This window comes from Hemicordylus capensis, chromosome 1 (assembly GCF_027244095.1).
Source record: "Hemicordylus capensis ecotype Gifberg chromosome 1, rHemCap1.1.pri, whole genome shotgun sequence".
In the NCBI taxonomy this organism is placed as follows: domain Eukaryota; kingdom Metazoa; phylum Chordata; class Lepidosauria; order Squamata; family Cordylidae; genus Hemicordylus; species Hemicordylus capensis.
The window spans coordinates 380,657,424-380,670,700 of NC_069657.1; the positions used below are offsets into that span (position 1 = coordinate 380,657,424).

General features: G+C 43.6%; 2 protein-coding genes across 4 annotated transcripts in view; one reads left to right on the forward strand and one right to left on the reverse strand.

Annotated features, from left to right (window-relative positions):
- Positions 1–6,640: 6,640 nt before the first annotated feature.
- On the forward strand, positions 6,641–10,717 carry LOC128346302 (cytochrome c oxidase assembly factor 6 homolog). The gene is made up of 3 exons (XM_053299462.1): positions 6,641–6,865; positions 9,790–9,941; positions 10,431–10,717. The coding sequence occupies exons 2-3, from the start codon at positions 9,798–9,800 to the stop codon at positions 10,524–10,526; spliced, it is 240 nt and encodes a 79-aa protein (XP_053155437.1). The 5' UTR covers positions 6,641–6,865; positions 9,790–9,797; the 3' UTR covers positions 10,527–10,717.
- Positions 10,718–12,490: 1,773 nt separating this feature from the next.
- TARBP1 (TAR (HIV-1) RNA binding protein 1) overlaps positions 12,491–13,277 on the reverse strand; it is an 82,400-nt gene continuing 81,613 nt past the window's right edge. For all 3 annotated transcript variants that reach the window (XM_053299445.1, XM_053299429.1, XM_053299436.1), the window contains one exon: positions 12,491–12,786. In XM_053299445.1, the coding sequence (XP_053155420.1) occupies positions 12,621–12,786 (166 nt within the window). In that variant the 3' untranslated portion in view covers positions 12,491–12,620. The remainder of the gene's footprint in view (positions 12,787–13,277) is intronic.

The following is a 13,277-nucleotide window of genomic DNA, read 5'->3' on the forward strand; positions in this document are numbered from 1 at the left end:
GTGCTGCGGCAGGAGTGGTGAGTTGCATGGGCACTGTGGTTGGAGAGGCAAGCTGCAAGGGTGCTGGAGTGGCAGCCTGTGGAGCTGCTTGAGCTGAAGCAGGAGACTGTAAGGTCAGTGAGCCCAGGGATCTTCTTAGGCCTTGGTTATCTTGTTCTACGTAAGCTGAATACTTCTCGCATTGGGTAGTCTTCATGCCCCATCGCGTTGAGTGGCAGTTCATCCATTGTGGTTGCTTGCACCTTGTCTCAAAACGGTGACCAGCCTGCTGCTTTGGCCTCATCAGGCAATGCTTCCAGCCTACCCTCCAAGAGGCATTTCCTTTCATCCAGGTCATCCATTGTGCTTACAGCTTTATGTGAGCAGTGATGGTTTAGAAAGTTGTAATAGGCTTGATATATTCTTTCATACTTCTGGGCACAGAGGCACAATTGCTCTTGAGCAAGCCGCTTCTCTTCATTGGAGGTGTAGGCATCAAGCTCAAGCAGTTCTCATTCCATCTCCTTTTCTGCCTTGTCCAGACTCCCCTTAAGCCACTTGGCTTTTTCTGCTTCGAAAGACTCTGCTCCTTTTCCAGTTAATGTTATCATTTGCGGAGTCTCCGTCTCTACAGGTTTTTTCAGCCTGCTGTAGTCTACTTGCGTTCAATTCTGCCATTGGGATGCAAGGAAAAAGATAACTTTTGATTGTAATGCAGGGTCAACCACTAGAGGGTGATGCAGGGCGACACTGCATTGTTAGCTGGTTTGATTGACTTCCCTTGAGACTTGCTCTGGTCACCCCAAGTAACTTATCCATGTGCTAGTAAGTTAAATGCTAGTGGTCAGCACAGAACAATGGGTCAGTCTCAAAGGCTTTTTTGGGAAGATTTCTCAGGTTTTCCCCCAAAATAAAGGTAGCCTGGAGCACCTGTGCTCTTGGAGTAACAGAGGGTCTTCCTGTACTTTCAACATGTACAAGATCCTTGCTACTCCAGTTTTTTTTGGCTACATTTGATTCATATGAGTCCCTAGCTTCATCTTATTGAAGCCTAGTTACCATAGGAACACAGATGCTGCAAATCAGAGAGATAGGCAGGCTTTGCAGATGGAAGTTGTAGAATGCCTGGAAGCTTAACAATGGAGACTACAAATTTGATGTAATCTGAGCTCTTTGTGTCTGAGCCGATTCCATGAGGCTGCATTTGTCTTTGTTGCAGAGAGACTAGCTACTTTAAACTTTTCTAAAGTTTCTACTTTAACTTTCATGGCCTCTTAATTGGTCTTTTTACTGTTCTGAATATCAGACAATTTCATGCTCAAATAAGATAGTATGCAGTATTACTCAAATGGGCTTTCTCTGTGGCTGCCCCGGGGGCTTTGGGATATGCTCCCTGCTGAAATAAGAGCATCTCCTTCTCTGTTTGTTTTCAGGAAGACCCTCAAGACTCTCCTATTTTCACAGGCTTTTAATTAGAATTAATAATGTATTTTAATAACTCTTTTATTCTATTTTTATCGTGTCATGTATTTTAATCTGTGATTTTTAAATATTTTAAATTTTGTACACTGCCTAAAGATGTACATATCAGGCAGTATTAAAATATGATAGAATAAATAAATAATTAAAACCAAAGGAGGTTAAATGATTTTTATTGTCTAACATGCAAAAGGATAACTCACATATAATAGATGCTGTTTCTTCAGTTTGTTGGTGGGATCATTCAGGTAGATGATGCTTGGACAGTAAACCCATTAGATGAAAAGACCATTGTTTTCAGCCAGGTTGAGGTGAGGATTAAAGGTCTCTTTCCCAGAGAGAGCATTTTGCCCACTGCCAGGAGGATCAGCAAGAAGGCAAAAGACAAAAGCAAAATAGGAGCCAGTGCTTTCATTGGCTCTCAGACTGACACAGCCCTGCTAAGCTGTTCCCTATACATTGATTCTACATCGGCTTTACTAGCTGTTCTCTGTTTACATGATCAACATGGCTTCTAGTTCATCTAATAATGTAGACTAAGTCATTCTTCTAGAGTTACATAGACCAAAAAGAAATCTAACAATATTAACCTGGCTTGCTACTTGCATGCATAATAAACCCATGATGCTGTTGAGGCAGCACACGTCACCGACTATCCTAATGACCACTGGGGGCATTGGGAGTAGAGGTAGTTAGTGAGGGTCTCCTTACCTGTCCCTTCTTGCTCTACTCTATGACCCCTGCCTTGACTCCTCAGGTATTTCCCGAGTTGAGCCGGTCCTCTAGGGATGTACACGGAACCAGTTTCATGCGCTCCTGGGAGGTGGTTGCTTTAAGGCATGGGGAGGGTCTCCATACTCCCCTTGTTGCGTGTTTCCCCTGCCCGTGCTGCTGCTAAAAGCACTGACGCAGGGCGGCTGAGTACCTTCTTGCTGCTGCATACCTTCTTGTTGCTGGGGTTCTCATGGAAGGTCTTCTATAGCTCCAATCTGTAACTGGAGTGGGAGCTTTCCTTGGCACTCTGCTACAATACTTTGTACTTTCCCCAAAGGGAAAAGGGAAATAATCATAAAACCCCGACATATTCAACAAAAGGGACAGGGGAAGAAATGATAATGATTCGAACAAATACATAGTTTAAAATAAATCCCTAGCCCATACACAGTGAAAACCCTTAAGAGTCCAACAATTTAGTTGGATATTCATACTTCCTGATGACCTAGAGGTACCAAATTCTGCATACACAATCCAGCTATTAAAATTAGCTGAATGCACTACATTTTACACCAGAATATGCAGAATTTACACTTTTTACACCAGAATATGCTTGGTGAGAAGCACACCACTACACCAGTCCTAGTGCTGGACTAGGACCGGGGAAACCCGAGTTCAAATCCCCATTCAGCCTTGATACTAGCTGGGTGACTCTGGGCCAGTCACTTCTCTCTCTGCCTAACCTACTTCACAGGGTTTTTGTGAGAAGAAACTCAAGTATGTAGTATGCCGCTCTGGGCTCCTTGGAGGAAGAGCGGGATATAAATGTAACAAATAAATAAATAAATAATAAATGGGGGGGGGGATTTTTTAGAAGAAATTCTGAATATCATACTTCCCGATTACTTACAGATACCAAATCTTGCATGAACAGTCCCACCACTGAAATTAGCTGAATGCACTGCCTTTTACATCAGAATATGCTTGGGAAAGGTTCAAAAAAATTTTGGTATATCTATGTGTAATCTAATGAGTGTAGCCCCCTGTTGGAGCACAAGGACAGACAGGGGTGGGTTTGTTTTTTTAAAAACCTTTGGGGGCTACCGTAGTATGGATCTGAGGGTAGAGTTTTTCTGAGGAAAGCACTGGACTGAGAAAAAGGAAGAAAACAGTCAATTCCTGGATTGAGAGGATCAGAGTGAGAATCTTCTATAGATTTAATTCTCCTAGACATACCCGTCGCTAATCCCACGCATGGCAGCTCTCGTGAGAGTTTGCAAGCGAGCTGATGATTAGCGACGGGGACGGCCAGCCAAGGGAGGAGAAGCAGCTGCCCAATGAATGGCCATCCATGGGGGCGGGGGCAGAGAAGTGGTGGCTCAGCAAACAGCCGGCCGCCAGGGAAGGGAGAGAAGTGGTGGCCCGGCAAACGGCTGGCTGCCGGGGGAAGAGACATGGCAGCCTGGCAAATGGCCGGCCACCGGGGGGAGGGAGAGAGAAGCGGCGGCCCGGCAAATGGCCAGCTGCTGGGGGAGAGAGAAGCAGTGGCTCGCTGCCAGGTGGGGAGAAGCAGTGGCCCAGTGAATGGTCGGCCACCGGGGGAAGATTAGGTGCGCAGATGCTCTACACCAGGTCAGCTAATACTGCATATTCTTCAAAATTCTTCAATTTATTATATCTATTATACATTGGAGTGCTTGTGTATTATGGGTGGAGAGGTAAAGCAGTACTCTCAGGTTTTTTTCATTCAATCCCTGCCCCCCAGCCTTCTGTAGTTTCCCAAAGCTTTCTCTTTGCACTCTTTGTGCTGGAAGGGGCATTTTTATGCTCAGAATCACCTGATCAACTCCCCTACCCAATCTGTGGAAAAGTTACTAGAAAAAGAAGTTAAAAAGAAGGCATGAAACCTCACAACAGTTGGTTTGCCCCCTACGCCCATAATAATAGGATCTTCTACATCGAAAGAGTGAGGCCCTGTCTGACTCAGTTTCTTCAGGAAAGATCTCTTTAGATGGTCTGCCTTTCGTACGATGCTCTTTGATGGGTTTGTCAAAGAAAATTTCTTTTGAATTTCTACAGGTTAAGAAAATAGATGGTATCATAACATCGAGTTGGCCCATGCTCACTTCAGTTGCAATGCCCATGAGGAGAGAAGAGGAGGGGGAAGGGAGTGAGTATCTCCAGGAAGGGCTGGTAAAGACTCCTGCCTGAAACCATAGAAAGCTGCTGCCAGTCATTGTAGGCTAGACTGAGCTAGATGGATCAAGCGTCTGACTCAGTATAATGCAGCTTCCCATGTTTCTAAGATAGGAAGAATGGTAATAAAACGGGCGGAATAGCAAGAGCAGCACATTATTTCCATGTAGAGAGCCAAAGGCTTTGTGCCCCTGCTGAGACCCTGTAGGGGGGAAAGAACTGGGACCGTGTCCCTGCCCATTCCTGCAGAATTACACCACTGGTAGCAGCCTACAGCTTGGATAGTTTCTAGATATAATCAGAGTACAAGAATCTTACCATGTTTCAAGTAAAAACAGGGATATCCTTTCAGGATTTGAGTATGGAAGGCAAAGAGATTCTCAGCAAGGTAGAAGCCTGCTCTCAGACATATTAAACATTAGACTGCACAAATCCCATGCATGATAAAAGCATATCATGTGTTTTTGCATTGTGTAACAACCATAGCAATACAATCAATGTACATCACTCCTTTTTGAAAATGCAGAGGTTAGTTGTACATGGTCTGAAACATGAGGGAGCTCCTCTTTCTTAAATATCACCCTGAGGAAACCAAAAGTAGTCCTATTAAATGAGAGGAGGGAGAAGCAGCCTTGCTTGATAGGAGATGTTTGTTTTAGCAAATAGGAGAGCTTCTTGACTGAGCACAGGTGGGTTTTGTGACACTACACATGGGGCTTGATAAAGATGAACATTTTAATTATTTTTTACTCCATTTATAAAAGAGACAAAGCTTACAATTAAAAAACCAAACATATTAATATGGCTGATCAGGGGCATACTTAAGAGTATAAGATACTGCAAGATTTTTAAACACTCATAATTCCCAATGTTTCATACTAAGCTACATAAATCCAGATACATTTACACTCATAAAAATAGGAGTGTGAATATTCCTACTCATTTCAGGTGCACTCCAGAGCTCAATTATGTAGTAGCACGATTAATAATTTTCTTGTATGCTCTCAATTACTCCTGTGACATAGATCACCTGTATCTCATGCACCCTAACAATCAAGATCTTGAGAAAACAAGAATATAAGGAAAAGAATCAGCCTCTACCTCTCATTTTTCACGGAGCCCATACTTCCATTGTGAAATACTTAAAGAAAGCATTTTGCAGTCTTCCTTCCCATTTAAGTACATGCACATTGCAAGCAATAATTCCTTTTCAAATATATCTATTTGCTAGAGTGTAGGACAAATGAAGAGCAGCGAGAATGTGCTTTTGAGACTCTTGCAGTACATCATTTTGATGAAATCTATTCATGTCACCCTCTTGATTTTATTTATCACATTTCTATGCCACCCTATCCAGAGGTTCTGGATGGCGTACAACAATTTTTCAGATTATCTTCTGCATGCACATTTTAGCTGACTAGCCGAGCCATAAACCCAGATGGAGCAAAGCCTGAAGTGGAGAGCTTAAAGGGGCAAGAGAGCCACAGTCCCCTACTTTTCAGGGAATAAATACCAAGGTATATTAAGAGCTGAGCAGTGTGAGAGAATCAAGAGGATATCCAAAGCTGAGGCGGGCGGTGGGGTTTGCCCATTATCCCCTCACACACCCCCTGCCCTCCAGCTGAGAGTGGGGGGTGGGCATCCTGGCTCCCTGACTGCCCCCAGCCTGTTGGCGCGAGGGGCCCGGGGGTCCTCCAAAGGTGGCGGTGAGCTGCACGCTCCTCCCTTGTCGGTAAGGGCGGTCTGCGCGTTCTCCATGGCTGCTCCAGCCTCCCGCCCTGGCCCTTGTGAGACTCTTGCTGTGCATCATTTTGACCTAGCCCTGATGTCGAGGAAGGGAGAAGTGGGAAAGGAAGGGGGAGTGAAGGAGGAAAAGAAAGGAGGCGGCCGCCGGTGCCAAGTGGGAGTTTGGTGGGTTGGGGAGCCCCCGCGGGCATCTCTGGGCAGGGACACCACTCTCGCCGCGTAATGATGACCTCTAGATGCCGCCAGCTCCCTGCCTGCCTTTCACAGCCAAACTCCTCCTCGCGGGCACTCTGATTTACTGCTCCTCCAGTCCAAACGAACTCCACGCCGTCCGATCCCGCCTTCGCCAGTCTCTCCCGCTCCGTTTCCTCAGATGGCCTCCGCGCATGTGCATCTGAGCCCTGGGGGCAGGGCAGTGAGCAGGGAACGCCGGCTGGCCGGGGCGGGGCTGAGGCGCGTGCCAGACTGAGGGAGGAGCTCGGCGTGGGTGGGCGGAGGCAGGGCGGGGCATCATATAAGAAGGATATTGTCCCCCCTGCATCGAGTCCTTCATACAGGGGAGCAGTAAAGGATGGACTAAGGCTGGACCATTTTCTAGCAACTCTACAGCTCCAACAGCAGCAGTAACATAAGAAGCCACGCCTACTACCAATCGTCGCTTTTTCAGCGTGCGCATGAGTTTCCGGTTTACGTCAGCGTGTTCTTCTCTTCTCTTTCCGGGGATGTCCGAGTTTCGTAGGAAGTCTCGCAGGTAAGTGCGGGGCGTGGAGGAAGGTAGGGACTGCGAAGTACCCTTGTGGGCAGAGAGGAGGGAGTGCTCCGCATGTATTTCTCCCGATTTCCTCCTCCCTGCAGGGTTTCCTAGAGGACTTGGCGCTCCTGCAGGAGTAGAGATTGCCCTGCTGTCCTCTCGGCATTCCTCCCAGGGCTGGGGAGACGAGAGTATTCGCTCCATTTCTCCTCCTCAAAGGCTGAGTCTGGGGGAGCCACAGTAAGCACAGAGGAAGGGAATGGAAAGGAGACTTCATTCTCCAGCCCCAGGAAAACCCGCCCGCATTTTTATGCGTTATGCCCGCTCAACGTCTCCGGCGTCTGGGGAAACTTGTTACTTAAAGCTCTGGTGCACCTTCATTTAGAAAGCCAGCAAAGCATACAAGCACAGAATCCACTGACTCCTTTCTGCCCCAAGCTCCTCTTACAAGAACAGTTGGCCACATATTTTGCCTATCTGGTATTGGATCCCCACAGTATGTTTTCGAAGTAATCCTCGTTACTTCAGTCTTGCAGTTAGCTTCATAATCCTCAAAAAATGTTAGTGGTAAAACGTGATTTATTTTTTAAAAAGCCTTTTTGAGTGGGGGAAACTAATATGAATCCAGTAAATTGTAGATTGAAAACAAGATTCACTTCTCCTCAATATATAGTCAAACGTACCCATGTCCCAGATGTGGTCCTGTCTCCACTAGCAATAGCCAATGATATGAAGTGGGCATGGGGAATACAAGGTATGGTGACTTCAGGACATGGGTAGGCCTTACTACACATCTCGAATAGGGATGCACTCACATCAGTTCAACACCACCTCCTTGGGGAAACACGGTGCCGAATCTCTTACGGCACTAGCATTCAAACCAGTTCAGGGTGGGGGTTGGTTCCTTTTAAAAAGTAGGTAAGCAGGACCTTATTTGCTCCTCTGCTGCCCCACTTTTCGAGGCGCAGCACTCATTGCTCCCAGCAGCCTGCTTGTGCCAATGACATGCAGAGGCTGCTGGGAGCAGCACTACAGTCATGTGCAGCCTTTTGAACAGCAAGAGCTGTGCCCCGAAAAGCAGTGGGGTGGTGGAGGAGCAGGTAAGGTCTTACCTGCTTTTTAAGGAAACTGTTCCTGGCAGTTCCCCCAAGCCGTTAGTGCACATCCCTAATCTTGGTGGAGAGGAAAACTACATGGGTCTGTCCTTTTCAGCACTATTGTTCAATGTGTCATTTCACCCTCTGTCCTTTTAATGTATTGGGACAAGTTTTAAGCTGCAGCTAATCAGTTATCACACCTTAAATAGCACAGCAGGGAAATGCTTGACTAACAAGCAGAAGGTTGTGGGTTCAAATTTCACTGCTATGCTATCTGGCAGCAGCTATATAGGAAGATGTTGAAGATGCTGGTTCAGAGGGGGATGTTGCTAGCTCACTTTTTTCTTCCAGAAGAGTGGTATCTTGGCCACACAAGATTCAGGGAAACTCAATGGGAGGCATCTAGACCTTCAGCAGAACATTGCTCTGTCATTTGAAGCTCTTGTGAGTGGAAGGACAGTTGTGCTCATGCAAGAGACCTTTGTTAGAGGGAGAGGGATCTTTGTGTGAACACAGCCCTCCTTTCAATCAGAGGGCACTTCGGACAATGGAGCAGAGCTCTGCTGAACGTTTGAATGCCGCCCCATATATTTATTTCTAATTCATATTGCAAAATAGATTAGGATATATCCTGGGTGCATTTAACAGATAAGGAATTACTGATCAAAAAAGCCAATGTTGCACAGCAGCATCCAGCAAGAAAGAGTGTTACTTGAGAACCTAGACTTTAAAAGTGCATTTTAAAAGGCTATTCCACTGCTTCCACTAGAATAAATTTACGTCACCTGCCATCTCCCAAGACCCTTTTCCTTTCTGGCGTTTGACAGATATAAGTCTCAGAATATTTTAACCAGTGGCAGAAACATACTGGATTGGGGAAATGAATTGCCAGCTGGATTTCACTTGTTTCCCTTGCCATGCTGCACTGTTGGCAGGAACTCCTTGCATTCATACAAGGAGTCCTTGAACAAGTGGAACTTTTCCTTCTATTCACAAAGCTTCTGCCAGTGGTGGCCTGTCTGTTATGGTGAAGGTCTGGATGTCGACCTATACGTTTCACTTAACTGAAGTCTGATTTTGTCTTTAAAACAATTCAGAGCAGATTACATTTGTTTAGAACATAGATCATAACAAATATTTACAGAAGTATATAGCACAAAAAGCACCACAGTTGAGAAGGTTCTACATAATTATCAAGCAATCAGACCACCCTTTCTATTAATGGAAGTAGGTATGTAACGCCTCTCTCACATGTGGGAGAGTATTATAGTGCAATCCTAAGCCTTTTTGTTCAGAAACTGTCGCACCAAGTTCAATGGTACTTACTACCAAGTATACACAGGACCAAATTGTTAGAGCTTTTTATTGACGTTTTGTTAATCAGTGGCAAGGAATCCTATCCAAAATTGATCTGCGATATGTAAATTAGTAGGATTAGTAGGTGTGTTTCATTGGGAGCAAGTGCCATTGGACTCAATGGGACAACTCTTGAGTAAATTGATAGGATCAGGCTGTAAAGCTATCATCTTGCTCATCCTCACTTTGAAGTAAGTTCTGTTGGCACTTCTTATAAAACATGCTAAGGTCTAGGCTGTAATTGCATTAAATAATGTGTGGATGCTACTAGTTATCAAACATCAACAGAAGTTTTAAGTGAACTGCCCAGAGACGTAAGTTTGGGGCAGTATAAAAATGTTAAATATACTCACTCACTCAACGGGGGTTTCTTGCTTCTAGCTAACATGTAGGTGTGAATGGTGGTAACTAAGTTATAGAACTCCATAAATGATTCAAGAATGATAATTTTAACTTCTTAATTACTACCAGTAACAGAAATGTCAGCACCATCAATGAAGGAAAGGAAGGCTTGCTGGGGAGCCCGGGATGAGTACTGGAAGTGCTTAGATAAAAATATGGAAGATACGTCAAAGTGTGAGAAGCTTAGATGCTCTTTTGAAAGTGTATGTCCACAGCAGTGGGTAAGTGACATTGTTTTTTAGAATTTAACTCCTGGTATAAACTCATAGGAACTGGATCAGTTGCAATGATACAAATTGTAGATGGTTCCCTGTCTGTGCCAAATGAGAAATGCCACATACTTGCACAGTATCAAGAGTGACAAGAATTGCAGTACCTTATATGCAAATTCTGCAAGCTGTTTTGAGCATCCCAGAATGCTCCTCCATAAGGTATTTCTATGACCAGCAAAATAGAGCTGGATTACACTATCCCACTTGGCAGACTGCAGGTGAGGAGACTAAGAAATGCTAGATACTATAACTAGTAAACAGATAAACCCTAATGAAGTTATGGGTCCTTGAGTTACTTGTGGTTAACCTTTCAAAGTAAGTTACAATACTGGGATTTGAAATACTGGAACCATGGTAGAGGGCTCTTCCTAGATTCATTACACTAGAATGTTGCTTTGCTAATCTTGTTTCCTAAAACAATGATCTTGTTCAAAACAGGTTAAATACTTTGACAGAAGAAGAGATTATATAAAATATAAAGCAGAGCTGGAAGCAGGAGGATTTCAGCCTTCAGAGAGAACTGAGAAGTCCTAGCTACTCTTCAACTTTTAAAAGTTCATCTGGCAAAAAGGAGCTTGTAGAAGAAACTGGTGTACAACAGCCACTTTCTGAACTAAAGGAATACCAGCATGATGCCTGAAATGTTGATGTGATGTTTGAGTATCTCCTTATCAGTAAAGGACAGTCAACATCTGTAAATAAAAAAAGAGCTACAGTTGTTTCTATATCTGGCATTGGCATGAAGATTCCAACGCAGGGATTCTTTCAAGTGTGTAAGGGGAGGGGTATCTCCCTGCCCCACTTATTTACTTATTGAATTTATATACCTGTGTATAAAAATCTCTAGGCAGTGTACAGAATTAAAAACATAACACATTTAAAATTCATAACAAGATAAAATCATTATAGATAAAAACACATTAATAACATTAAAAAAATTAAGTCTCAGTTGAAGGCCTGGGAAAACAGGTAGGGTCTTCCTAAAAGCAAACAGAGGAGATGCTCTTATTTCAACAGGGAGCGTGTTCCAAAGCCCCAGGGCAGCCACAGAAAAGGCCTGGTCCCAAGTCACCACCAAATGAGTTTGCGACAACTGTAACTGGATCTCTCCGGATGATCTTAATAGGTGACAGGGTTCATGACAGAAGGCACTCATTTAAATACCCTGGACCTAAGCCATTAAAGGCTTTATAGGTAATAACTAGCACTTTGTATTTCGTTCAGAAACCTATCGGCAGCCAGTGCAGCTCTTTTAGAATTGGTGTTATATGGTCCCTTCGTGTAAACCCAGAGACCAGTCTGGCTGCCGCATTCTGTACCAATTGTAGTTCCTGAACTATTTACAAAGGCAGCCCCACACAGAGTGGATTACAGTAGTCAAGTCTAGAGGTTACCAGCATATGCACCACCGTTTTCAGGTCACTAGTCTCTAAGAATGGCTGTATCTGGTGTATCAGCCAAAGCTGATAAAAAGCACTCCTGGCCACAGCCTCAACCTTAGAGACCAATGAGAGTTTGGGATCCAGGAGTACTCCCAGACTACAAACCTGATCTTTTAGGGGGAGTGTAACCCCATCCAGAACAGGCAGATCTAAGCCATCTAAACATTTGTGTTCTGCTGAGACCAGCAAAGTATGAACAGGGCCACCGTATAAGTTCAAATGCCACATGAGCAGCACTGTGTGTGGCTGCAAATAGTCACCTAGAACTACCCTATGAAAAATATTGGAGTGTTTGTTTTTAGTAACATTAACAACCATTTCCATTTATTATGGAAATCTATTCTCTAAATAGAAGTGCATACTAATCGGTTGGCTGTAACCATATAAGCATATTATTCTGACAGGTAAGCCTTGTATCTTGGTTGCACTGCTTTCTTTTGTTGTTGTTTTTTGTCCAGGGAAAAGTTTTTTCAAAATATTTCCAAATAGAGTCTCTTGTATCACCTGAAGTTAGACAGGTTTTTGTAGACAGGTGCTGGTTGGATGTTCCTTCTCACTTTAATCTGCCCCTTTTCTTTGTCAGAATTGCTCCTGCCCCTGAAAAACATGGTTACTAGCCCGATCAGTGTTTTCCATAAGATGGAATGTTCATGTTCTTTGACTGGTAGAGTCAGTCTGAGCCAGATGAAGATATCAAATAGTTACTAGACATCAAAGTTCACCCACATAGATAAGTGGATTATATCTCTGCTGATCTGCCAGTGCTTGGCCCCCAGTATCAAACCATAATATAAATACACGAACTATTATGCTTTCAAAGATGGCTTCACCGTAGTTCCTTCTCTTCAAAGGAAAGCAGCCTTTTATAAATTCAAGAGGGTCATTTGTTCAGATTTGACAGATCATATACTGCATTAAATACAACTTTGTTTTTTAAAAAAACTCCAATATATAAAATATGTTTATTTTAAATAATTCATTTATCCACCCTGTAAACAGACTTAATTGGCACTAAAACTTGTATATTCAAAGAGCATTTATCAAGAAATGATACAATCATGGTTTAAGGCATTTTATTGTTTTGTTTTTTTTAAATCAAGGCATGCAAAATATAAATTATTCCTTTGTGGCATATACTGTGGCATTATATAGCACCAAAGCAGCAGTTCTAACAAGAACTGTGCATTTATCTTTGACTTTTTTCCTTGATAATCTGTTGCCTTGTATATTCCCAAATCAGCAGAGCTCCACTTACGTGGACATTAAGTGATCGAATAATTCCTTGCTGAGGAATTTCAACACAAATGTCCAGCTGTTGAATCAGGTTTGCAGGGATTCCCTCATGCTCATTTCTGATTAACAAAAAAAAAGACAAATATGCATCAGAGGAGAGGGATCATAGTTCAGTGGCAGAGCCTATGCTTTACATGCAGAAACTCCCATATTCAGTCACAGGCATCTTGGGTAATAAGGGCCTGCTTAAGGTCTTGGAGAGCAACAAATGGCACTAGACTAGAAAGACCAGAGCTCACTCTGTATAAAGCAGCTTTGTATGTTTGTAGTTTCTTACCCTGCAAAAAAGTTTTAGCCTAATAAGTTAACACTTTTTCTGTTTGGGCTCCAGCCCAAAGTGGTGAAGTAAGCTTGCTGATTCTGCTGCAGTAGTTCTGTCAGAGAGAAACAGCTGTTAGGCTTAAACAGCTATTTTAAGCCATGGGAATTGCTGTAGTTGTGCACGTAGGTGTATCCAGTGTGCACCCACCACTTTTTTTTAGTTCATAATGTGCTTGTAGGAACCTTTGTGTAGAGTACACTTGGATATGAGCTTCATGTACTGGTCTAA

Coding starts and splice junctions, on each gene's coding strand:
- LOC128346302 (XM_053299462.1), top strand. CDS start 9,798: ATGTCAGCACCATCAATGAAGGAAAGGAAGGCTTGCTGGGGAGCCCGG. Junction 9,942..10,430: donor GTGTATGTCCACAGCAGTGG/GTAAGTGACATT, acceptor TGTTCAAAACAG/GTTAAATACTTTGACAGAAG.